The 26,599-nt window shown below is 42.8% G+C and overlaps 1 protein-coding gene across 1 annotated transcript; it reads left to right on the top strand.

Moving 5' to 3' along the window:
* The first annotated feature begins 7,092 nt into the window (after positions 1–7,092).
* On the top strand, positions 7,093–26,090 carry LOC146782912 (UDP-GlcNAc:betaGal beta-1,3-N-acetylglucosaminyltransferase 9-like). The gene is made up of 2 exons (XM_085636752.1): positions 7,093–7,691; positions 25,393–26,090. The coding sequence occupies exons 1-2, from the start codon at positions 7,100–7,102 to the stop codon at positions 25,851–25,853; spliced, it is 1,053 nt and encodes a 350-aa protein (XP_085492878.1). The 5' UTR covers positions 7,093–7,099; the 3' UTR covers positions 25,854–26,090.
* Positions 26,091–26,599: the final 509 nt, after the last annotated feature.

Below are 26,599 nucleotides of genomic sequence, written 5' to 3'. Positions count from 1 at the left end.
CTCCATGTCCTGCCAGTCCCATTCCATCACTGGCCATGTTTGCATCTTCTCCCTCATCGTATTTCAACCATGCATCCCCTTGATACTTCAGTTGTGCCTCGTGCACCTTCTGCTCATACAAAATGAGTGCTGCTGCGCTCTGGTGGAATATCTCGACGAAAACACAAGCTAGGGTCCTGAATGCTTTCAGCCAGTTCTTCAGTGATCTCTCTACCCCGGGTTTGCGTCTTTCCCTCCTGTCATCGTCTTTCTTGTCCTGCGTTGTCAGGTCCAAGCCTGCCTGATGTACTTCTAGCAGGGAAAAGATGTCTATAAACTCTTTCCTCCATATCCTTTCCTTTACTGTCAGCGGGATGAGATTGGCTAACCCTAGGAGTTTTGTGGTTGTGGGAGGATCTCCCGGGGAAGGGTGCAAGTATGCGCTGGCAGGCTTCCCTTTGGGGTCTAGGCCTTCCCCCGTTGTCCCACTTTCCCCCACCTAGCTAGCCCCGGGGGCTGCTGTCCCTCCTTGTGTAGTCTCTTCAGGTTTATTTGTCTTGCTTTGTTTCACCAGTTGGGGGTTCTCCTTACCCTCGCCTGCTACCCTTTTCGAGCCCCCCCTTTGGTCTAACCCTTACTCTGGCTCTTGGCTGCCCCCATGTTTTTCTGTGCCCCATGGTGGGCCCACTCCAAAGGGGGATCCTGCCCCAGGTCATTGCGACCAGGGCATCCAAGCTGGTTGACCCCATGCCTCCCCTTAAAAACCCTGTTGGTCCCTCCCCTGCCCTATATCCCGTCTCCGGGCGGCGTTCGTTCCGGGCCCCCATTGGGTCCGGCGTTGCCTTCCCTGGCCTGGGCTCCTTTCCTTTGGCTTCGTACTTCACATCTGATAGCAACTTGACACACTCTAAACATAAACAGTAATCTTAAGAGCACAGAGCTTCATAAGCAATATCTGCATTCCTTCATTTGTGTATAATTGTGTAGTTGGTATGTACATATGTCCATTATTACATAGCATGCATATCACTAAAAGCATGCCTTTTACTTGAAATGTGCAATTGTGTACTGCCTAAAGCATTCACTGCTGTGTATTTACAAACAAGTAGATGTGCAACATTGGCTAAATCTATCTATCTATCTATCTATCTATCTATCTATCTATCTATCTATCTATCTATCTATCTATCTATCTATCTATCTATCTATCTATCTATCTATCTATCTATCTATCTATCTATCTATCTATCAATATCTCACAGTGTAACTTTCCAACAAAAGAAGGCAGACACGCTCAAGAACACGAGTGGTATTTACCAATCCAAAGCTGTAATACTGTCCCGGAGTGGTAAAAGGCTTTGGCCATTTTACAGCTCGGCAAGGATAGCACTGTGCTAATCCTATGCTCAAAAACTTTGCTGTAGAAATGGTAAAATAATTTGTCCCTTTCTATCTCTGCATGGATGGCACTGTCCTAATCCTACGCTTAAAGACTGATAGAATAGCAGACATTTGAGGTGAGCAAACTTAGAGTGTCACTGGTGTTGGGAGTGCTCTACACTGGAGCTGCTTTTCATCTAAAATTGAGAACTATCCAGAGTTCTCTGCTCTTTTTTTTTGCATAATTTATGTGCCACTCAATGCCTGAAAGGGTATTGTTTTGACTTATACTGGGTGCTCCCTTGCGTCTGGACAAAGCTGTACCTCTATGAAGAGCTCTAATGAGAGCAAAACACGTGTCAGTGGTTGCTTTTCTTCATTTCAGGTTGGCTTGGATGGTATTTACCAGTCCAAAGCTGTAATACTGTGCCTTGAGTGGTAAAAGGCTTTGGCCATTTTACAGCTCGGCAAGGATAGCACTGTGCCAGTTTTTGCATGATTTATGCGTCAACAATTGTGCTCCAAATAACACCTACCGCACAGTGTAACACTGGAAGTAAAGGGGCCAATAGCCATGGGAGGGTACAAATGACGACATGGCATAATAAGGCGGGATTAACAAGCCTCATAATCAATCAGAAGACAGAATTTACGAAGGACAAAGACAGAAGCCAATGAAAAATATGGCCGTAGTGTGAGAGCAGCTTGTCTCCCATACTCTCATGCCTTGCAGAGCGAGCAGCGCATGCGCGCTGCCGCTAAAGCTCGACCTAAAAACGGCCTGATAGAATGGGGCAGGGCGGAGGAGGATTTTGCAAGACCCTTTGGCTAGCTGCACAAGGAAAATCCTGGCGGTGCCAGTCCCATAGCCAGGGGAGGTATGCTCCCTTCAGGCTACTCCACAACCTGTGATCACTGAATTTTTCCAGTTAAAGGCTGTGTCTAGCAATCTGACCCTCAGATCCCCCAAGACCTTCGGGGCGAAGGGGAAAGTGGTTTATGGGTTATGCCCTGAGCTTGTGGCTGAGAAGTCTGGATGTGTGCTGCTTGGGAGCAACTTGGAGCTGCGGGACAGTATCCCAACAGTGAACACTTCAGACATAACAACAGGCGCCCAAGAGAACACTGCTCCTATGGGGCAAGAGAGATTATGTGCTTGCACAATCAACCCTGTGGGGGGGTCTAAAGGGGAGCACTATAGAAAGTCATGGCAAGGGACATATGACTCTTCCCCAGTTGGATGCATCAGGACGCTCTAGGGGTGGCTCAAAGTGCAACCTAGAGCCTGGGGCCTGTGATACATTGGATGTCACAATCAAAGGGGTAGACACATTTTTCTCCCTGACGGATAACTCAGAAGCCTCTATATCCTGCTTTAGTGGTGGCAAGCAAAGCGCCTCCTCAGCTGATGCAAGCACCCCAAAAGCACCCGAAACTGCACTCAAGTGCAGAAAGTCCCATAAGGGGTGTAAGGGCAATGTGGATCTCTGCAAGAGTCGAGGCAAATCTTTTTCGGGGGCAGATTTGAAACTGGATTACTCACACGCAATGATCTCGGGAGAACCAAACGCCCCTGCTAATTCGGAGCTATCAGCCCAGCAGGGGGAGGCGAGGGGGCGGGGGGAGACTCCTAACTTGGCTTTCTGCTAGGGGTGGGTGGAATTGCTTGTTCGCGATGCTTTTTTCCAGTTCGCAAACGCTGTTTGCGTGCTTGGGGGAAAATATCTCGCGAACACGCATTTTGAGAACGTGAACAAGCAAAAAAATCTGCGAAGCCGCGGAACGCAGAACTTTGGGCAATTCCGCATTCACCTCGGAACGCGAAATTACCCAAATTCCGCAAGCGGAACGGAATTTACCGCTCAGGCCTACTTTCTGCCCGGTTCTCTGGGAATCTCTTTTGTGCCACTCTTCGCCTTCTACTGCTTGCACTCTGGTATCAGAAGCCGCTTGTTACTTCCAACCTTGATCCAGCGTTATTGCTTCTGATTTCCATCCTCCAGCCCTACTCTGAAGCATGGAAAAGAAATGAGACAGTGAAACACCTATGTGACAGTATTAATTACTATAACTTGCCTTTGACAGAATGCTGTGGCTTGGATATAAAGGTACCAATGGCCGCTTAATTTCTGTTTTCTGGGCCTGGGCGAAATTTACATTCCATCTGCCTAATTATTTGTGCAATTTCGGGAATTTAGCGTTACCATACTGCGCGAAATGTCAGATTTGTATTTTGCATTATTACATGTAATTTTGCTTCATATTCTAGTAATTACATGAAAGCAAATTACAATAATTTTGCACGTCCTTACTGTCGTCACTCTGCATCCTATGTTTGTCTCACCCTTGCTTTGTTGAGAGTGGAATGATGCCATAATTAGACCTCACTTGATGTCATTTCCGGCATTGTCATTAATACAGCAGTTGGTTAATGTTCAACTAGAAACAATCCTACCTCTTTGGTCATATCATGTTTCAAACATGTCTTGTTAATGTGAAATATGGCAGGCATTGCCATAACTGCAGTACACAAACACACACGGGGACAAAGGAAAACTTACCAGCTGTAATAACCCTGGGGTACTGTTAACAACCATTGTCCTGGAGAAGGCGCAGGCTGACTAGGACGCACCATTCCCGTTCTCCCAGAAGGGGGGGGGTGGGCGCGTCAGCGAGTGACGCGGCACTCCTCCCCCCGCATCAGCCAATAGGGTAATAGGTTTGTTTGTGCGCCGGAAGCACTCCAGTGCTTCCGGCGTAGAAACGTCCCTCTGGCGTCCAGGCTGACCGGTCTCAGCTGGTCGTCCTGGGCGCCCTCTTTAAAAGAGGTGGTGGGGAGCAGAACAGTCTCTTGTTCTTGCTCCCCACAGATAGGGTCCCCGGGCCGGCATAGTCTTCGGTCCTCAACGGTCAGCACCATATAACTCCAGGGGGTAGTGACAGCCGGTAGGTAGGCTGTCGGGGTGCGGGGGCCGGGGGAGTCATCCTTCCCAGTGGGCCTGGGGCCACCCCCGCACGCGCATTAAGGCGCCACTATGCAGAACTCTGCAGCCCCCACGTAATGGAGTGTAAGAAGGCACAGGGCGTAGGGGGGGCCCGGGGGAAAGTATCCATCCGATAAGCTGTAACCTCCTGCGCAACCTTATTAGTACACGGGGACCGGCGGAGCTGCCAGTCATTGACTTTGCTGTAGGCTCTAGAGGGGACCCGCAGAAAAAGAAGAGGATTAAAATGTCCCTTTTTTACCTGCTGGAACAAGTTCTTGCACATGTTTATTTTGCAGTCAGTGTGACAGAGGCTTATTGGATCTTAGCAGGAAGAACATACCAAAGATCGGAGTAACACGTTTTGTACCATTTTCTAAAATAGTTTAATAGTTAATCTAGAAGCAGTCCAGAAAATGAGCAAGATCCAGGTGGATTTCTAATGGTTGGGAAAAATCTTTCCTTATGGGGCGATCTCAGGTGACCCAAGCACCAAAGAGATCTCCCATCTTCCAAGTCAGAAGTAAAAAGTTTTGCATCATCACTGATGGATGGATTTCTAGCCATGGAAGCCCAGGCTAGAAAGCTGTCATCAACCTGAACCCTCAGGGAGATGATGAGGTGGTTGCCAAGCCCTTTACGAAGAGTGGTTGTTCAGGGCGTGATACTATCACGGTTGGACCATGGAAACTCCCTATGTTTAGGTTGTCCAAAATCCATGATGAAGAAACTCCAAGTGATCCACAACTAACTAGGATACGAAGATTTCGGACATAGCGTTATAAAGTGAACGTATTAGCATATTTTTGCTAACGTCCCACCAGAAGGTAAGCTCTGCCTTATTTATCTCCCATAATTGCAGATTGCCACAAGTATTCTTCCTAATTCACAATTACGTCGAAATGGCCTCCATATCATGACAGTCCTCTTTTGATCTTTACTCATAGATTTTATTTATACGAGGAGAACCCGAATGAGAAGTTCCTTCCTTCGGTCTCTTTATCAGTATCAAGTATAAAAAACTTAAAGTAGGTCTCCACTATTTATTCAGAATAACCTTAGAATGCTAAGGCATCCAAAAATCGATAGATTATAAGTATTGCTTGTTTTTTCATTTTCATAGAGTACGTCTCTTTTTATTGCATCCGGGGACTCTCAACCGCAACATTATTTGCGCTTAGAGACTTATGGACAAGTAAGAGAAAGATGTAATATTATGAAGACTCTTTCTCTCTAATAGCGCACCGGTGACCCACAGTAATTATAAGTATAAGAATACATATAACAACATAGAGATAAGACTATGGGAATCTAGCCTTGTATATTTTCACTTACTTATATCTTTAACTACATGTCTTAACTTTCATATCTCCACTTACTATATCTTTAATTCTATGTTTTGACTTTAATATCTTTAGTTATTTATATCTTTAATTTTGTGTTTTCTGTTCACGTTTTATTTGATACAACCAATTCTGATGTAAAGATTGTCTTTTGTAATAATCATTTAGCCAATTATCAGTTATGAGCAGATAATAATACAGTGTAACAACCTTGATACTAAAATATTGAATGTAATATTCACAAGAATAAGTTCTAAATACTGTTTTAAATTAATTTTAGATTGCTTGATGGTAACTCCTGACGAAGGCACTTCTAGAATTGCAAGGCATGTCCAGAGATTGCAGAATTTTCTTCAGGATCTGATTAGAAATGGAAGAACTTTTCAAGTACCCTTGTGGGACACCACACAATATTAAAACACAATTCCCCAGCCGAAAAGCAAATAAACAATGGCTATCTTTGTGCAGGGGAATGGAGTTAAATGCTTGCCAGAGTTCAATGACAGTTAAGCATTCAGCCCAACATGGACTCTGAAACAATATTTCAGAATTCAAAAGCCTCAGCGTTCAAATTTACGAGAATTTATCTATGAAACCTCAGATAGGCATGGTAATGTCCTCTTGCTTCTTTCAACTCAGGAAATTTAAGAAAATTATACGATTCTTTTCTATGGAGGCCAGCAGGAAGGAAGGATGTAGACATGGGAAGAATGGAGATGAGTACTGGGAAGTAAATATTCACACATTATAGGACAGAGTGGGAAAAAGGAGGATAAAGGTAGAAATAAACCTAGGAGAGTAACTTTGGGGAATCAAAATAGGAAAGGAGAATAAAGGGGGCAATGGAGATATATTAGAAGAATGAAAGGTGAAAGGTATCATGGTACAAACGAAAAGCAAGAGAAGAAGGAATTGACGTTGTTTAGGAAAGATGAAGGGATAAGGGAGCGAAGTGGTCATAGCTAATATTAGTGCATGAGGTGTGGTGACCCTGGGCACTGTGGTGTAAGCGTCCCACTGCTTGCCAGTAATGGGTATTTTTTGCTGCCTAATCTGGGCAGTATGGTTTATTTTCTTTGTTTGCAGTATGGCTCATGGCATCCTTGCTACACCACAGAGGACACAATCCTAAAGTTGAGGCTTCCACTTTTTGCATGGATATTCTTTTTGTTTAAAAGCCTGCAATTTTGAAAATCACAACCCCAAAACTCTTCTTTGTTAGGTCCTTACTTTGGCTTTTTTGGAAGGGGATTGGACACAGTTCTTTCGTTGTTTTGTATGATTGCTTCATGCACATTACCCCAACACTTTTTTTGTGATAGTAATTCCTAAAACTTGCATTTTGTAATTTTTGATATTCTTTGAGATTTTCTTACTCCGATGTGTTGTCTTTCTTGTAGAACAGAGGGCAACATGAACAGTAAAATGAAGAGCCTGCTGGGATTGTCCCTGTTATCCTTTATAAATATATGGCTGTTCTCAAAGAACGTGATGAGTCTTTGGCCCTTAGGCTGGATGGGCATCAGTCGGCAATCATCAGGCATGCGGAGCCAGACACTCCAAATGAGGCACTCTGTTAGGCTCACACACGACACAGTCACCTACCACCTCAACCTCTCTCAGCATGTGGCAGAGTTCCCGCACCTACAGAGCTACACATGCACCATCCTGCAGGACAGAGAAGGTCACTGCAACACTCCTGGTGGTAAACCACTGCTGCTGCTGGCCATAAAGTCCCACCCGGCATCAAGCGAGAGGAGAGAGGCCCTGCGCCGGACCTGGGCGGAGGAAGGGGAGGTGTCGGGCTACTGGGTGAAACGTCTCTTTTTGATGGCCGTATCCCCCAGTCTGGGGTACATGAATCTGGTAGAAGAAGAGGTCAAGGAGTTCCAGGACATTCTGCTGTGGGACTTTACTGAAAGCCACCACAACCTTTCGCTGAAGGAGCGTTGCTTCCTGGAGTGGCTGCATCACAACTGTAAGGAGGCGGAGTTTATTTTTAAAGGTACAGCACAACATTCTATCCTGCAATTACATAATTTGTTCACATAATGCATGACATAATTCCAAACTGCTACTTTAACCACCTTTCTTTCTTAAAGGAATACTGTGCTGTCTTACAGTGGCAGAAATACAATCCTGGGAACAATGAAGTTCCTCAGGAGAGTGAATCCAGGGTGCTATGGCAAATATTGTTTATTTGATAGCTCAACAGATGAGGAGGTTTAGTTACAAGACCCTTACGCCACCGGTGCATTTTACTGCCCCATATTTACAAGGACAAGAAAAGCCACCGTGCGTGGCTTTTCCTGTCCTTGTAAATATGGCCTCTTTACACCCCGCACTTTGCGTGAAAGGGGCGTTCCATGGGTGTTGCTATGGTGTTCCCATGCAACAACCATTGAACCTGACACATTTCCAGAATTGTGAGAAATTGTAAACCTGGAAATGCGTCTGAATGCTACGCCTCCCCAGGGGAAGCGTAGGAAGGCACAACGAGAAGAAATTTATTAATTTCTCCTCTTTTTTTCCTCTTTCTATGCGTGCCGCATTCTTCAGCACACATAGAAAGCCAGCAAATTGGAATGAGAAAGGGATCACGAAGAAGTTGGCGATACTGGAACTCTTCCCTATCACAGTTGAGTTCTCTATATGGGAAGAACGTCTCGCCAACATGCAGATTACATTATGGGTAAACAATCATTCAGTAGTCTAAGCTTTAAAGTGGGGGTCCAATAGTGGTCCACTTGCTGAGGCATTTGGTAGACTGCCAGCTTAGGGCTAATATTGCAGCCATTGCCAAGCATATTCCTGGCGTAAAAAATGCGGTGGCTGATGCGGTGTCTCATTTTCAGTGGCAGAGATTCAGGGAGTTGGGGCCGCATGCGGACCTTGATGGGACAGTAATAGCACGAGAACTGTGGAACCTGGTAGACCTGCGCATGCTGGTGGACAGTGCACTGGATCCCTAGACTGTGACCAAGTACTGTAAGAGCTGGGAGACTTTTCAGACTATAACCGGTACCCAGGAAACTAGCGAAGTGTCCAGCAGGGATGCAGAGGAATTTATGCAGTGGGCCTTCTCCATAACCAAAACAACATCTTGGGCACAAAACCACATTAGCGTTGCTTCTTGGTATGTGAAATTAGCGGGGAACAGTGACCCAGTCGGCACTTTTTACTATAGGGCAGCCTTGAAGGGATGGGGGTGCCACCTACCAAGACAACAAAAAGACAGGAGATGCCCCAGATTGTTCAGGACCTTGCAAAAGGTTTTCAAGGAGCTTCAAGGCATCTGCACACATAGGCATGAGTTACTGCTCTTTTGAGTGGTTTCCTCCCTTGCATTCTTTGGGACATACAGGGTCGGTGAACTGATGGCCCCTGCTAGATTCAACCCTTGGTCAGCCTGCTTGAGAAGGAGTGACCGGCATATGGAGGACAGTGCCATGGCCATATATTTATGTAAATCAAAAACAGACCAATAGGGCAGAGGAGGAGGGTAAGAGAGGGATAAGAAGTTTACGCGTGTGGGAAATTACCGAAGAGTGGAAAGAAGCAATATTATTAGTAAATGCAAGAGACTCTTTAAAATCAAAAGGGGATATAAAAAATTGTTCTATAGAAATCCAAATAGGGGGGTAAATTCACTGATCAGGGGAAATCCAGCGAGATTACTGTTTTAAAGAGAATGCGTAATGATAAGATTTGAAATGAGGAAATTTGAGACCACCAGAAGATTTGTCGGCCTTCAAAGAAGATAATGCAATGCGTGGAGATTTACCCTTTCAGAAAAATTTTGTTAATATAGAATCAATTTTCTTAAAATAAAAACTAGGGATATGTACAGGAATCATTGAGAGAATATATAAAATCTAAGGAGAAAGCATCATTTTGATAGAATCCAATCTTCCTCACCAAGAGAGAAAGAGTGGGTGCCAACGTTCAATAGAGTTAGATAGAGTTTTGATGATGCAGTCATAGTTAAGTTTCAGAAATGTTGGAAGAGAACCATAGGCCTAGGTATTTTATTTTGGAAGGTTGCCAAGAAAAAACAGTGGATATAAAATCATTTTTAAGGCAAGTCATGTTAAGAGGTAGGACCTCGCATTTGTCTGAATTAAGACGGTATCCAGAAAGATGAGAAAAAGTATCAACCGGGTTGAGAAAGGAGGGAATAGTTGTAGCAGGGTTGGCACAGTACAAAAAAAATATCATCTGCATACACAGACATTTTGACAAGGGTATTATGAAGTTGGAAGCCAGTGATTTGAGGGTCTTGTCTGATCTTTGTTAAGAAGGGTTCTAATGCAATTATAAATAAGAGAGGTGATAATGGGCATCCTTGCCATACTCCTCTGAAGAGTGGAAAATAGTCGGAAGCCTTGCTGTTAATGAAAATAGAAGCTCTAGGGCCTGAATATAATGAGGAAATAAAGGATATTAGTTTTTGCGGAAATCCAATCCATTTTAAAGCTTGAAACATGAAATCCCAACCAATCCTGTCAAAAGCTGTTTCTGCATCTAAAGCTTTAGCTGCAATCGGGTAATCAAGAGACGAGGCTTTACTAAGGATGTTAAAAAAGACTCTGGAATTATCAGATGGTAATTGATCCTTTTTAAAACCCGACTGTTCAGGACCAATAAGATTGGGTAAAATGGGATCGATACGAAGAGTGAGGATTTTTCCACATAGCTTATAATCCAGGTTAACTAAAGAAATTGGACGATAATTTTTGCAAAGGGAAGGATTTTATTGTCCTTAGGGATTAGACAAATCATTGCTTCTTGAAAAGTTCCACAGGAAGAACCAGTTGTAATAAAAAAATTAAATTGATTAAAAAGATTTGGAAGAAGCAAATTGGCAAAATGTGCATAAAATTGAATGGTGCATCCATCTGGACCAGGAGCTTTTCCTCTTTTTAATATTGAGACTGCGTGAGTAATTTCTGATAGAGTAATATCTTTTTCTAAAGAAGTAAAATCAGTGTGATGGGAAGGGGGGAATCAATAGATTGAAAATAAGAAGAAAGATCTGGCGAGATTGGTTGTGTTTCAGGGTATATAGATTTTTATAGAAAGAGACAAACTCATTCAAAATATCACTATCCTTAAATAAAGAGTTACCGGCAGTATTCAGTATAGATTCTACCTTTGTCTATTCTCATCTTATTTTCAAGTAATTCGCTAATAATTTCCCCATTTTATTTTGGCCTCTGTAGTAACGGGAGTTACCTTTTAAAAGATATGATGATTCAGCTTCTGTGGATAATTTATTGAAAATGAGTTTTGCGTCTAAAAGATTTTTTAAGCATAATTCAATATTCGAATGATAATAAGTGAGTTCAAGTTGCTTGATCTTAGTAAGCAACTGGGCAGTTTGGGCTTCGCGAGACCTATTTTTTTGAGAAACAAAATTCATTATAAAACCCCTTGCTGCAGCTTTAAAAGAGTCCCAAACCATTACAGGAGAGGCATTAGATGTGGAGTTGAAGGAAAAGAACTCGGATAAAAAAGCTCTGAATTGGCTTGAGAAATTAGGATCAGAAAATAAAGTAATATTAAAGCGCCATCGACCAGCATGAGGAGTAAAAGGTATCAAATCAAAGTCAACATAAACTGGGGCATGGTCAGATATCAAAATAGAACCAATTTCAGAATGGAGGACTTGTTGTGAGAGGGATTTACTAAAAAAAGAGGTAGTCAATTCGGGATTGTGATTGGTATGGAGGGGAGTAGAAACTATATTCTCGGAGGTCTGGATTGCAAAGCCTCCACATGTCAACTAGTGACTTGGACTGAATGGCAGAAGTAAACTGTGAGTGCATCTTAGTGTTAACAAACCTAACCTAGGAGTGTCTATCTAATATAGGATCAAGGACTTGGTTACAATCTCCACCAAAAACAATATAATCATTGTCAAATAAAATACGTTTTTCAGAAATATGAGACCAGAATACATTATCAACATTAACTGGTGCATATACATTAAAAAGGACTAAAGGTGTCTGATTAATGAGGAATTTAACAATTACCCAACGACCAGCAGAGTCTGATTCTTGATGAATAACGGAGATCTGATATTTCTTGTGACATAGAATAGATAACCATTTTTCTTGCCTAGAGATGGGGAGGAAAAAACATTGCCTACCCAACATCTTTTCAATTTTGACTCTTCAGTTTCAGACAAATGGGTTTCTTGAATTAATGAAATGTCTGTTTTCAATTTTGCTAAATGGGTTAACACTTGTAATCTTTTTATAGGATTATTTACCCCTTTAACGTTCCACGTAGTAACTCTAAATATAACCAATACATTTTACGTGAACAATCACTATGCAAACAGTGAATTTTCCAAAAACACTATTAAGAGAGAGGAAAAAGATAGAGGAATAGAGATATAAGTTCGTAAACAGGGTTGAAACAAGAGAAAAGGGAATGATAGGCATCTGACACCTTCTACTTTCTATCATTTCTCCCTAATTAGGCAAACTTGCATCTTGGCTGTTATCTCCTTCTCTCCCTATCCCTTCAACTAAAGTTCTGGCCCTTGGTATGTCCTTAGCATGTATTGCCCTAGGTCATATGGTGTTTCGTTTTCTTGTTATCTCCTATCATGGAATGCAGAATATTTGATAATGGTTTCTCCAAGAGACACCTATTGTTTGAGTCGTTCACACACTAATGTCATGACCGTAGTTTGCCTTAAATAGACAGTCGTACCAACTTTCCCCTCATGCCTACTGTTCGGTGCTCCCCCAGGAGCAAGTGCACGGTATAAGCATAAGCATTCTCTGTGCATCATGAGTGCATCTTTTATATTTGGAGAATCTGAAGGCAACTGCGTGCCCCTAGGCATGTGGCCTACCTGTAGTCTATTCTAAGAGTGGAACTGCCGGACTGACAATAGCCACTCCGTACTCCGAAGATCCTGTGTAATCCTTTCCAACCATAAAGTATATCAGAGCTTATGAAGCTAGTCTTGGATAATGGGGTAGCCAGAACATCCTCCATCTAGTAGCTAACAACAATGGACTGATTAGCAAACTGTAGTACGCAAAGTATCACAACAGTAATACTACTCAAGTACTGCAAAATGCAGTTTGCAAACCTGTGGCTGGAGACCGCCACCTCTTCTATCATTTCTGTGTGGAGATCGCTGTCACGTGTAAGTATGCTAATTTATAGTCAATGTAAAAGGACAAAGGGGGAGTTGCATGAAAATGGGAAATAATTACTCAAAAATGGATGGAGTTAAGTGTTTGAGAGTGCCATGCTAACACAAAACACAGACCCACAAGAGAGTAAGATCATTGTGATTCAGAAAATACACTTCTAAACAGGTGTCATTTCCAGTCCAGCCTGGGAGTACGTCAAGCACCACATATGGTCAACCACTGGTACTATACAGGTGTAGGAAATAAAATGGCGTGCATGTGATTTATTGCTATATTAATGAGATCAGTTCAATATATATTATGTATCATTATTGCTTATCTTTTAACTTAAAAATGTGATAATACTTAATTTAAAAAGAAATATAACTTCTTTTTTTTTAAAGTAAGAAAACGTTAAAATTTATTACAACCATAACTTGTAACCAGCTTTACTAAAAATTAAATACAAATAAAAATTATAGTGAGGGTGGTTAATTTTTGGCAAAAAAATATTTCATAATATATAAATGATATTACGATATTGATATTGATACCTGCCATTGTCCAAATATATGTAGAGGAGAAGGGGATCCTGAACTCAGTACATGTCAGCGCTAGTTGTAGCTTCATAGGAGCTGCAAAGTGTCTTAGACAGTAGAGGGAAGGCTGCAATGATCATGCTTGATCTATCGGCAGCCTTCGACAATGTCAATCACGAGGTTCTGGTAGAATGCCTGGCAGGAATAGGAATTCAATCAATCAATCAATCATGGAATTTATATCGCGCACTACTCACCCGGAAGGGTCTCAAGGCGCTTGGAGGAGGGGGTCTGGTACTGCTCGAACAGCCAGGTCTTGAGCTGTTTCCTGAAGGCGAGGTGGTCCTGGGTCAGCCGCAGGTAGACGGGGAGGGAGTTCCATGTCTTAGCCGCCAGGTAGGAGAAGGATCTTCCTCCGGCGGTGGCTCTCTGGATGCGAGGGACGACGGCGAGGGCGAGGTTCGCGGATCGTAGCTGTCGGGTGGGCGTGTAGAAGGTCGGGCGGTCGTTGAGGTACCTTGGGCTCAGGTCGTGGAGGGATTTGGGAATTGGAGGGTCAGCCCTGTAGCTACTTAAATGATTTCTTATGCACAGAGTGCAATCAGTCACTTTGGGGTCTCTGGTCTCAAAGCTTTTCTCATTGCCATGTGGGGTTTCCTGGGGTCCTCTTTGAGCCCCACGCTGTTCAATATATATGTGCCCCCCTCACAAAAGTAATCTGGTCTTTTGTCTTTGCTCCAGTTGCCTACACAGATGATATGGAAATTGTGGTGGCTATGATGAATGATATTGATGAGACGGCACACTACTCTAAGAGCGTTATATCAACCATTGAGCTATTGATGGATGACAACAACCTCTTGCTTAATTCAGCCAAAACCTAGGTTCTTCTGTTTAATACAAATCCAGTCTCTTTGGACCAATCCTGCTGATCTCAGTCGCTCAACCCTCCCCCGCCTCGACTTCCACTGTCAAAAATCTTGCCATATTGTTTTTACTCTGATCTGATCAAAGTTCAGATCAACAAGCTCACTTCTTCCTGCTTTTTTCTTCTGTGTAAGATTAAGAAGATTCTTCCATTTATTCCTTTTGAATTTAAAAAACTATTGGTCACAGCCTTAGTGTTATAAAGGCTGGATTACTATAAAGCCCTATACTTGGACATTCATCAGCGCTCACTGAAAAAGCTTCATGTTTTGTAAAATGCTGCGGCAAGACTTTGGAAAAAAAAATCTAAAATTCAAGTTGGTCGCTTTGAGAACTCCACTGGCTTCTAGTGTAGAAGAAAGTGAAGTCCAATGCATAATGTTTAGCTCATAAAACTCTAAATGGAAATACCCCTACATACCTGAAAAAAAATCTTTCCTGGTACAGACCAAACATGACGTTATGATCAACTAATTCCCAAACAATAATTATACATAAAATCAAAAGAGAGAAGTGGGACAATAGGAGTTTTTTCCATACTACAGCTCAATTTTGTAACAATCTCCCTGAACGTCTGAGAAGTCAGCTTAATCTGCTCAAATTTAGGAAGGCGCTCAAAACATGCTTATTTTCTGGCCCATTATGATAGGTGTACTCAGCAGACCTTAGTTCAGAACTACTTATTAGACAGTGCTTTGAAACTAGTGCCAAGATGCATTCAAGCGCTTTAGAAGTGTAATCAATATCAATATCAATAGCTAATAATACTACATCCCAATAGTGACGTACAATAACACATTCCCACAGTATGTGAGTTTGGGTTTTTGTCACTCCACACCGCCTCTAATATAGCATTATCTATATTCTTGTCTATACCATGCATGCTTTGAGGGGTCTTGTGCCAACAGAGCAAGATTTTGATCTCTGATTCTAGACCATGAGCATGTGTGCGTCACTCAGGATCAGCTCCCACTGCTTCTTAATAAGCAATAACCCCACCTTCTTCTCCCATCTCTCCTGAACCTTCCCTTTGTCTAGAGCTGTAGATTTGAGTAGTATCTGATAGATTCTGGAAATCAGATGTGTATCATCAGACTCTTTGTAATACGTTCTCAGATTGCTTCAGGGAGGCGAGGCTGCATCTGTAGTAGGTGAGTGCATGACCTAATGTCATATTTGAGTATAGTGAAACCTTAGCTTCTAGTTTAACCATAAATCTGTCCTGATTTGATCAAATGATTGTATCATCTCCTTCTCAAACATATCCTCAATTTTAACGAATCTCACAGTGCACCTGTTTAGGAAATCTTCATCCTGAGCTGAACTCTGCATTTCTCAGGATTGGTTCAAATTCTGACAGAAAGCTTGTGAGTTTGATTTTAATGCATATCCAGTGACAGTCCTGTAGTGTTACCTGGCGTATTGGGATTTCCTAATACTAATAGGCTTGGTCCTAGCTCTATGTCAGGGACCTCCCAAAGGGCAAATCCTGCTAAAGTATGGACAAAGAAGCACCAATGTTGATCCATCTCTGACTAGGGCCACTCTGAAAAATATCAGAGGTGGGCTGCTTGGTTATACAATGTGAATTTTGGCATACTCAGGCCCCCTTTGCAGTGTGATTGTGACATAATCCTAGCCTGAATCCTCAATTTATTTCTCCCCCACAGACTCAGCATGTATCCGCTGGATTTTGTCTAGGAAGTTTTGTGTAAATGGACCAGCAAGGTTTGAAACAGCAAGACAACCATGTTACAGTTGCAGTACATCCTACCCACTGAAGAGGGTTATTATGTCAACTCTGGATTTCTGTCTTGAACTCCTATAATAAGGAAACAAAAGTTAGCAAAATATTGGTCTAGTATTGTACCAATGAGTTGCACACACACTTAGCGTAAGTGAGGGCGAACACCATTTGAATGGTGAAAGTGCATGTAGCCATTGCATCTCCTCCTCACAAAGTTCTATACCCAAACCCTTGGACTTGCATGTATTAATTTTAAATTACAACACTGAGCAGAACTTCTGTAGTTCATCCAGACCACCTTGGATCAGTCAAAGAGACTGGATTATCACCCACAAACAGCAACAGTTAAAATGTTTCAATCACTATTTTCACTTCTGCTACCTTCATCACCTCCCTGATCCACTGAGCAAGATGTTTCAAGCAAAGATGATCTACGGCCATCTACTGCCTCCTTTTGGATTATCTACCTCATCACTTCAGAAACTTGGGACCTTGTCACGCACATTGATTAACGCAATCTATAAATATGTTATCTCATCTTGAGTACTTGGATATTTAATCTGTAAATACGTACCCTATCTCCCTTTTGTATCCTGCACCCTGCCCTCTTTCATTCGTTCCGTAACTGGATGATGCTATGCCTATTCTGTACATGCCTATGTTTCTCTGTAAAGCGCTCTGATACCCTAACGGGTCAAGTTTGCGCTCTATAAAACACATAAATAAAATACAATAAAATAAAAAGAACAACATCTGGGGTGATCTGTCTCTCTATAAGTTTCCTAGGGGATTCCTTTCCATTAATCAAAATTCAAGCATAGTCGCCTGAGTTACCTGTGTTAGTCATATACAGAAGAGATGGCCCAAAGCCCCAAGGTCGTATCGTCTCCTGGAGAAGGTTCCAATCTACCCTTTCAAATGCTTTCCCATGCATCAGATGCCCAGGTACCCATAAGTTTAAAAAAGCATTTGAAAAACCATTGGCAATGTATTAAAGCAACTCCTTCAGCTTAAAATGTAAGTACATGCCCCAAGGAGGTTCCATACTTAGACATCAGTTAAGTATGGCATTTTACTTTAAGACATGGAGGCCAACAATTCAGGACACAGTTTGGCAACAAAATAAAGCACAGTTGTTAGTATGGTGTTGAACTGCAACAACCGACTGTTACCACAGCAGAGGGTGACACATTGCTTTCTATTTAAATGCAGTGTAAGCTGTCCTTTGCATGTATTTAACATATATTGAAGACGCAGCACTATTTTCTACGTGCTGAGTAGCACCCCTAGTTTAAACTTTAGACTCTAAACACTGAGACAATCATCACCGAGAAAGGAGATTAAATACAATTGGTATCATAGTTGCCTTGTATTTCAGTCATTTTGCAACTAATGTGCTATCATAGCTCACGGAAAATGGTAGCAATTTGTCAACGCAATGGGGGCTTAAAGAGCTGAACCAAATCACAAAAGAGGGCTAGGTGATATTTAGAAACTAGCAGGAGTTAACTCAACATTATAATACTGGACAACACAATAGAACATCTGGGTCTAGACAAAAAATTATTTTTGAAAACCAAAATAACCCAGCTGAGATGGGGTATTCCTGTTAAAGGACGATTTCCCTCACCCACCATAGGTGGCATGCTTCATCATAGGGAACCTCCTCGCACCATGATACCTTGTCACGGTTCAGGCTGCAGCTCCCTCGCTGGGAGGGAGGAGCACAGCAGATGTTTTAGAGATTTAAGAAATACCCTTTATTGAGCTTGGGGTTGTGGGGTATGCAGAGCTTGCAAAAGAATGTGATAAGTTAAAACTGGCTTCAGGGTACGCAAACACCTTTATTTATCCATCTGGGTAGGTCAACATGTTGCTGCCCTTGCTCACTGTGCCACTGGATTCAAGCTATCCTGGCTGAAGAAGGGTGACATACCCTGAAACCGGTCCCAGGATGCTTGTTTCCGGTCCAGGGAGGACCTGGCCTGGCAGTTCGGTCTGGATTATTCCCATGGGGCACAGGGACAAGACTGATTTACATATGGCTGGGTCCAAACAGGGGTGGCATAGTGGGCAAAAAAACGATGGATTTAACCCAGATCTTTTGACTGGGGGAGAATGTTTGCATTGTCAGCATTCCGTCCATCATTTGTTTGCTGTAACATATTACAAAATAAGGCATGCTTTCTTTGTTTGCACCGGTCGCACCTTGCACAAGGTGCTCCCTGTGCAAACAAGGAGCGTGCACCTTATTATATTGAATGCACTGCCCCCAGGGTATCTGTGAAGTTGTGCTGCCCTGGGGGCAGGAACATTCAAGTGAAATACGGAACGATTTTGAAGCAGCTGCTCTGTCCTTCACTGTGCAGGTGGCAATCCACCTGCATTTTTAAGGGGATTAGAGTAAGTGACTGCACCCGCCTGCTAGGGGATGTCTACAGGGTCCATACGACCCCTCCAGAGGACTGCTATTAGGGGGTGCACTGACAGCTCCTTTGTCTCTGCGCCGACATCTATAATATGACGCAAATGCAAAGGGATTCCCTCATTTGCATGGGGCCATGCACCCATGCAAATGAGGGTACACCCTCTTGGGATAGCTCTGGTTCTATATGTGTGCCAGCACTATCTGTATTACTGAAAGAGCCGCACAAGTGCCTGTGGCCCTTTCTGTAATACCAAAGTGCCCAGGAGTGTGCAAAGTGGGCGCACATGCCTGTTGTGTCCTCGTGACACTTTCCATAATATGGCCCCAGGTATTTTGGACTGCAGATAGAAAAAGGCAGGTTGCCACAGAGATGATAATTTCTCTCTAGGATAGAGGTAGTCATGAAATATGTAGTGATCAAAAGTGTATGTGCATAAATATAGTTTCCTCTGGGATGAGGACAACATATTGGAAATACCCCAATGAAGGGCAATTGCACTGGCTTCTTGTATCAGAGAGTCAATAATCTTACATATAATTGCTTAATTGCAAGGGTCTGAACCCCATTGGATAGAATGCTTGTTCCACTACCAATATATGCAGTAATGCAGGGATGGTAACGATGCCCATAGAGGCAGAGTGAGCGTGTCTCTTAAAAAAGAGTGGAGGGGTGGAAATTAAATAAACTGTGACATTAATTGTTACTCATCTTGGTGCAGTGAGTGCTCAAAAAGCACATTTGGCTATAAAGAGAGTTGGGTTTGCTCACAATCGTGCAAGCCCTTAGGAGTGCTTAAACATGATTGCAAAATCAAAGTACGTGCCAGAAGCTATTAGTAAATAGCTGTAGAGTAGGGGTGTGTGTGTGATGCATTCAGCCCAAAGGGAAGGGGGCCAGTGCTTACCTTGAGATAGTCTGAGTCCAACCGCTTCCACGCCAGGTACGAGGACACAGGCCGCAGCAGTGAAAGCGGTTGTTGTAGTCGGCTTAATGCGCCATTGGCATGGAGGGTGCTGGGAATTGCAAAAACACGTCTAAACGCACCATGGTGCGTCTGATCACATGATGTCAAGACTGCTGGGAGAGGCAGTTCAGCCTTAGTGGGACTGATAACAGCCCAGAATCAGCTTTATATACCACCGTTATGTAAGAAATAAAGTAGTATTAATGAAAATGTGCTTCTATCAATTTTACGCCGTAAACAGCCTGATTATTTAATTGGTGAAACGAAGGCTGTTTATCTAGTCAAAATTCGAGTGCCTGCTCAAGTGTGCGGACTGATGGAAAAGGTAGTCTGGCATTGCTATTGCCAAAAAGGCTCAGAATAGAGCATGCAGGATGAGTATGGGCAATCACATAAAGATAAAGTAACTATACAAGCAAATCAGAGAGGGTAGACCTAATTGCAGCATGTATGTGTGTCTGCCTCTGATTGAGATTGTGGCCCTAAATAAGGTAACTTTTACTATGTATGCTCTTAAGCAGAAGTCGCCATAGGTGTGCAGAGGTACACATTATGACATAGAGGGCCAGAGAATATCATCATTCAACCCATCTCTGTGGCAACTTACTTTATGGATCCATTTCTATTCCCTAATAAAAAGGTACTGTAAGATGTTAATCACTGAGGGTGGTATATTAGTCTTGTCTAGGACTGTCCAGTGTGTTTCGTCTTCTCAATGAACTGATTGGTCAATTTTGTAGTCTGTTTTTTTGCATCTAATCACACTTTTATGTTCCGTGATGCCATTGGTGAAGGGTGGTGAAAGAGGTTACATCATCACGCCAAATAACAAAAATATCATCAGCCTATGTGGGAGCGATATGGGTTGCCATGCATGAGGACATGTTCTGTCTCAAAAGAGTGCATATACAGATTTGCCAGGGATGGGGCAAGTGTGCTGCCCATAGACGTTCCAGACGTCTGCAAGTACAGACAGTTCTCAAACCAGAAAATGTTCTCTTTCATGGCCATATGAGCATATCTCATGATAAAGAAGACCAGTGTGAGGAAATCAAGATCCTTTGCTGAAAGCAGACCTTCAACAATAATGAGAGCCTGGTCTTGCAGAGTGCATGTATAAATGGACTCAACATCAAAAGAGATGAGATAGTTGGTCTTATTATTAAAACGCACACCATCTAGAAGATGTAGGACATCTTTAGTGTCCTGGAGATAGGTGGGCATTTCCCAAAGAAGCGGTCTGAGAAAAAAGTCCACAAATTGGGTCAAAGGTTCCTGATGAGATCCATTCCCAGAAATAATCGGTCTACCTGGAGGTGCCTATTGGGGTTTGTGGATCTTAGGAAGAATGTAAAATATGGGGTGACTGGATCAGTGGCTACAAGAAAGTTGGCTTCTTTTGACATCACCAATCTATTGTCCTTGGCTCCCTCAACCATTGCTTTGATAGCAGTTTATAGTCTTTTGGCCGGATCACATTTAATTGGTTAATATGAACTTCTCACACTCAGTTGACTTGGGGACTCAGCCCAATAAGTTGTAGTGTCCACAATGACTGTCTCTCCACCCTTATCAGCCTGTTTGGTAGTGATAAAAAGATTCATGCTGAGGGTATTAAAGGTGGCCTGTTCCTGTTTAGACAGGTTGAAGAATGGTGGTTTGATTGCTCTTGTGTTAATCTCAAGATCTTTAAGGACTGTTTTTTCGAAAGTCAATAGCTCTGTTTGAACCATATGAGAGGGAGGGTTAAAAGTCGATTTATTGCTCAAAGTAGTGTTTGGTTGAGAGATCTCTATGCCAATATCAGTATTTTCTGCAAAAAAGTGTTGTAGCCGTATTCTCAGAATTTTTTTTAGATCATTCTTTATGGGTCTGAATATCATTCCCCTTATAGGTAGAGGTGGGTGGTTAATTCCGGTCCGCAAGCAGAGTTTGCGGAGTTTTAGAACTCCGCACTCTGTTTCGAGTACAAAGTTTTCAAAAACTCTGCACTCGCTGCGGAGTGGAGTTTACAGGTGCCGAATAGCACACCATATGTTCTGTTTGATATAGTGGCAGGCGCGAAAGCTGAAACGGATCATCTAGGAATGGCTGTGATGCAGAGACTATTTGGGCCTCCCGATTTCATTACCACAGATTTGCATGATAAACTCCTTTTTCATTAAAGGATGAAGCCTGGAACCGGCATTTGATAATCAGTATGTACATGTTCAGAGGCTTGGCAGCTCACCAGATAGCCAGCGATATCCGCAGTTGCACCTTTCTTTGAAATGGTGTAATGTGGTGGTCTGCCGCCATTATGCAGCAATGCCTTGCACGCCCACAGCTTTCTCTTTAGTGCTCTTAATTGCCCTTCTTGACTCACAATGACCACATGAAAAGTGTCGATGCCACCCACTGTCCCAGTTCAATTATCATTTGTAATAAGTTGAACACTTTGGCCAGCCGGCCTGAGAGTAAATTATATGAGGTGTGTGTAAGTGCTCGCAGTCCACGGTGTTAAAAAGAAATGATTAGATTAGGCTTGTTTGCAAGTCAGCTTGAAGTCCAAGTTTTAAAAAAAACTACAAGTTCTGATTAACTCAGATCAAATGTTCTCTGCAAATGTTCTGCTGGCTCTTCCACAACCATTTACTGTCCGTGAACGTTTTCACTTGAAAGGTTGGCACTGGCATGGTGATGCAATGCAAATTCAGGTCCATAACATAAGCTTTTGGGTTTAATTAACTGGCAGGGTACATGGAATACCAGACTATTAAACTGACTGCAACAACTGCAATATAATGGGTATTGGTGAATGTTTGACCTGTATTATGTAACGTCTGCCCAAAAAGCACCCTCAATTGTTTTCACAAGCATTGATAATGACCAGACAGTATAGCCCGCCCCAGGATATTGCGGCATGGACTAGGAAACTGCCGACTGGACAGGAGCCTAGGATTACCAGTCCCCTGCTTTCTTCCTGCTCCGGCTGCTGGCTGCACTTGGCTGCTTCCGCTGCTCCAGCTCGGAGAATTCAATTAACAGTAAGAACTGCAGTGCGCATGGAGTATTGCGTGAAGGCATGCAGTGGGTGCAGGGTGGCCTGGGGGAGCTGGGGGGCAATGTATAGTGCAGGTAACTCTGCCAGGCCAAGAAACTCTGTTGAATTTCACATAGTTTTCCGGTAACTCTGTGAAATTCCCCAGAGTAAACCTCTGCAAGCTCCACCCAGGGTTACTGATAGGTAGGGACAAAATCCAGTCCTATATTGAACACGCAGATTTCAGAAGATGTCAATGGCCAGCTGCTAAGATTCACAACAAGGTTGTGTCATTGCTCATGCTCAGCTGTGGAGTAGTGTTTGTCATGCTCCGCATGTGACGCAGTGATGGAGGGGGGCTCCAGTGCACATGGGCCTGCTGGTGTCTTCTTCTGCCTCTCGACCTGCCCTAAAAAAGTTGGATTTTGGAAAGAGGCGGGGGAGGTTGCAATTGTGGCATAGGATAATCACAGGATGTAGGGGAACATATTTGTTGTTGGGGTGGCCTAGAATGCTGCTCATGCCACCTGCCTCAACCTTTCTTTTGTGTACCAGGCTGACGGGATCCACTGGGTCCAGAATCTGAGTCCCTTCACCAATCATTGGTATCAGACGAGGAATAGTTAGAGCCATATCTATGACCCTTCTGGGTGTAGTCCTCACTTGTGTATGGATCAGTTCTCAAGTGAGCAGCGTGCCAGATCCTTTCTAAATTTCTTAATCTTGGTGGTCAATAAAGACTGTGGGAATTGGTTTTACTTTATGGGTGTCAAGGATAAAGTGTTTTACACTTAATTATGCTTGTTGCCATGGTGGTTTTCCTCCACCAAGAGCCTGTGTTGAAATTGTAACCTAGCTGTTCATCTGTACATATGTATTCATATATAGAATTTTGCAGGTGACTGCCAGTGGGCCCCTCCCTTGGATTCCCGGGGTACCATGAGTTTTTATTATTTTACATTACACACATATTGTTTTGAGCACAACTTTGATGCAGAAGCGCTATCACTATAGATCCTGTTGAATGCCACAGCACCTCATCCGAGTGTCATGGGCGGAAACATGTTGACCTACTCTGGTGACACATCCCAGCAGGTTTAATCCTTCCTGCATTGTCTTGCTTTTCAATCTTGACCCAGAGACGCATGAATAAAAGTGGCTCCGTACCCTGGAGACAGTTTTAACTTATCACATTGTTTTGCATGCTCTACTTACCTCACTAAGCCATGCTCATTCAAGGGGATTTATTCATAACACCAAAACATCTGGTGTGCTCCTCTCTCTAAGTGAGGGGTCGTAGCATGCACCGTGACTAGGTTTCACGGTGTGAGGAGGTTCCCGATGATGAAACATGCTTCCTATGGTGGGTGTGGGAAATTGGCCTTTAAAAGGAATACTCCATCTCGGCTAGGTTACTCTGCTTTTCAAAAACTATTTTTTGTCTGGACCCATGTGTTCTATTGTGTTGCACAGGTTTAAAGAGTTGACCACAAGTTGGTTATGGCAGTCTTTATTTTACTTTGTATTTAAAGTTTTTGTTCATGATCTTCAGTGAAGGTCTATAAATATAACAGTAAAAGCAGTCTGTAGAAAAATTAGACAGGAACCTAATGAAGTCCATGGCTACTTTTGCAGTCATCACATTGCTATGTAGAAACATGTCCTTAAGTAATCATAGTAGTGCCATATGTAGCACTGGACAAACATATAAAACATAATTCACATCATGGGTACAAAAGTGACAGAGGGTTCAAGTATAGACAGGAGGAAATGTTTTCTCCCGTCTACCTAAAGTACCTTTTAATGGTAAATTCCCAGTTCTTAACAGCATGAAAAACAATTAATTGAATGATTCTGTAGTGTAGTTGCCACTGATTCCTCTTAAAATTAGCCATTTCCACTATTCTTAGTATATGTTTTAATGGTCGTACAGTATCTAATATCGGACAAAAAAACAACCTTTTGCAACTACATTCTTAGAGCCTGATTTAGAATTTGGCACATAGCCTACGTCACCTACCTGATTAAAAAGCGGGTGAACCTTGACTGTCGACTTCAAATGTTCTCCAACGTACCAACAGAGTATGGGCCATTGAAGGAATAGCATTGCACCATTACATCACCTACTTAGGGTGGATGGTGTAAAGCCTTTTTTTTCACTGCTAGAAACATTCTGGCAGTGAAGGAGTGAAAAAAACATATTGACTCCCACACCCTGGGACTCTCAGGGTGTGGGGGCCATTAGTGTTTTGTTTTTCTGAAACAAACAGCCACTTTAGATGCTTGTTTTGGGAGAAAAAAAACTTTGTAGAAGTTTGTGAACAACCATCAAAACTGACATGTGCGAAACAGATGTACAGCTGGGTGTTGGGACAGGGAGTAATCAAACATTAAGACCGATGGTGACTGCCCACCAAACATTTTTGTACACTGAATGGAACCACCATGATGGCTGCTCCTTTCACAGAACAGAGATGTCTTCTGGGCAGACGGATACCTCTAAATTTGGCAGACGGTAGTCCATGAAGGTGGCAAAAGTAATGTCCTCCGCCATCCTAATGGACTGACCTCTGTCCATCAAGTGAGAAATCAGGTCTTTCATTTCTAACTTCATCTGTGGTACAGTAATCCAACTCTACATATTCAGATAAGGAAGACTTAATCAATCTGCTGCCAAGTTTATGGAGGTAGAGACCCTAAATAGAGGACTTGTACCAGAAGTAAGGATAAGGTTTTAAGTTTGACCAGTACAGGTGCATGAAATCTTGTCTTAGGGACTGTTATTCAGAGCAAAGCACAATGGGTGGAAGAAGAAAGAAGGCATGTTTGGCCAAATTCTGGGGAATGTTTTCTAGTCATAGGCACCGTTGTGTACTATCAAGTGCTGTCACTTAAAATATTTAATATATTTTCTATTTCAGGAGATGATGATGAATTGGTGAATCCCAGGGGCTTGGTCAGTTATCTGGCAGCATTTGTTAACGTCTCCTGCACTCTTCACGGGTACTTGCATCGCCATCCCATTGTAACGCGAACAGGAAAGTACGGAGTCACGCACTCGCTTTTCCCGTATCCGGAGTACCCCAACTTCCTGTCTGGTGGTGGCTTCATCTTGACTGGAGATGCCATCCCTGACCTGTATCGAGCCTCCATCGAGCTGCCTGTGTTCCCGCTGGACGATGTTTACTTGGGGCTGCTGGGACTGGCAGCCAATGTCACAATGGTGCACAGTCCCCGCTTCTACACGTTTGGATTAAAGTATAACATTTGCCAGTACAAGGAGGCTCTGGTGATCCACCAGTTTTCATCAGACAAGCTGGTGAAAATCTGGCAGGAAGTGCAGGGTGCAAAGTGCGACCCGGATGTAGCAAAATCAACCTAAGAAAAGCAATGTGCATGTCTAGTCGACGTGATCGAATCCAACACAAACCCTAGTCAGGGTGCAACAAGAGCCATGCCCTGTTCCTACAAGAAATAACAGAAGGCCTTACTGCTCTCAGTGCTTAGCGGGGTGTGGTGCAGAGCACAGGGTTAGGCTTAGTTGTGTCCTCTGGCTAGCACCAGATGGGCAGGAAGGAATAAAGTGAACAGCAAGACCTGGATTGTGGTTCTGGACTTAATACAGTATACCATTAAAAAACCAAAAACAATGACTAAAAAAACTTTTGTTACAGTGTTTTATGGTTTGATATCAAAGCCATTACATTTATAAGATCATTAAGAACTGACCATGTTGTAGAAAGGCACTTTATGGTTACTGTTCACAATTTAAAAATGCAGAATTCCAGCTTTGGTGTGCTGAGAAAATATAACGCCTTCTTCAGTGCACTGTTCATGACCTCACATATGACATGACAATTTAAATCATCCACATCATATATAATTTGGCCAATATAGTCATCATCACCATATTTATTACACATCCATAAAAAGTCCGAAACAGATGTGGTTGCAAAGTTGCTATGAGAGCACAGCTACAGTAACTGTTGATAGATGTTATTGCACATCCAAAGTTGTCATGAGATGGCAAGGAACAGAGTTCTTTAAAGAGAGGGAAAGTTGCAGAAGCTCTGACCATTATGAGATGTCTGTGCAGCTGCTAATAGGCACTCAAAGGCCATAACATCC

The sequence above is a fragment of the Triturus cristatus genome, chromosome 12 (genome assembly GCF_964204655.1).
Source record: "Triturus cristatus chromosome 12, aTriCri1.1, whole genome shotgun sequence".
Classification (NCBI taxonomy): Eukaryota; Metazoa; Chordata; class Amphibia; order Caudata; family Salamandridae; genus Triturus; species Triturus cristatus.
Note: the sequence above shows the minus strand (reverse complement) of the source record. Positions and strands in the feature narration are given on the sequence as shown.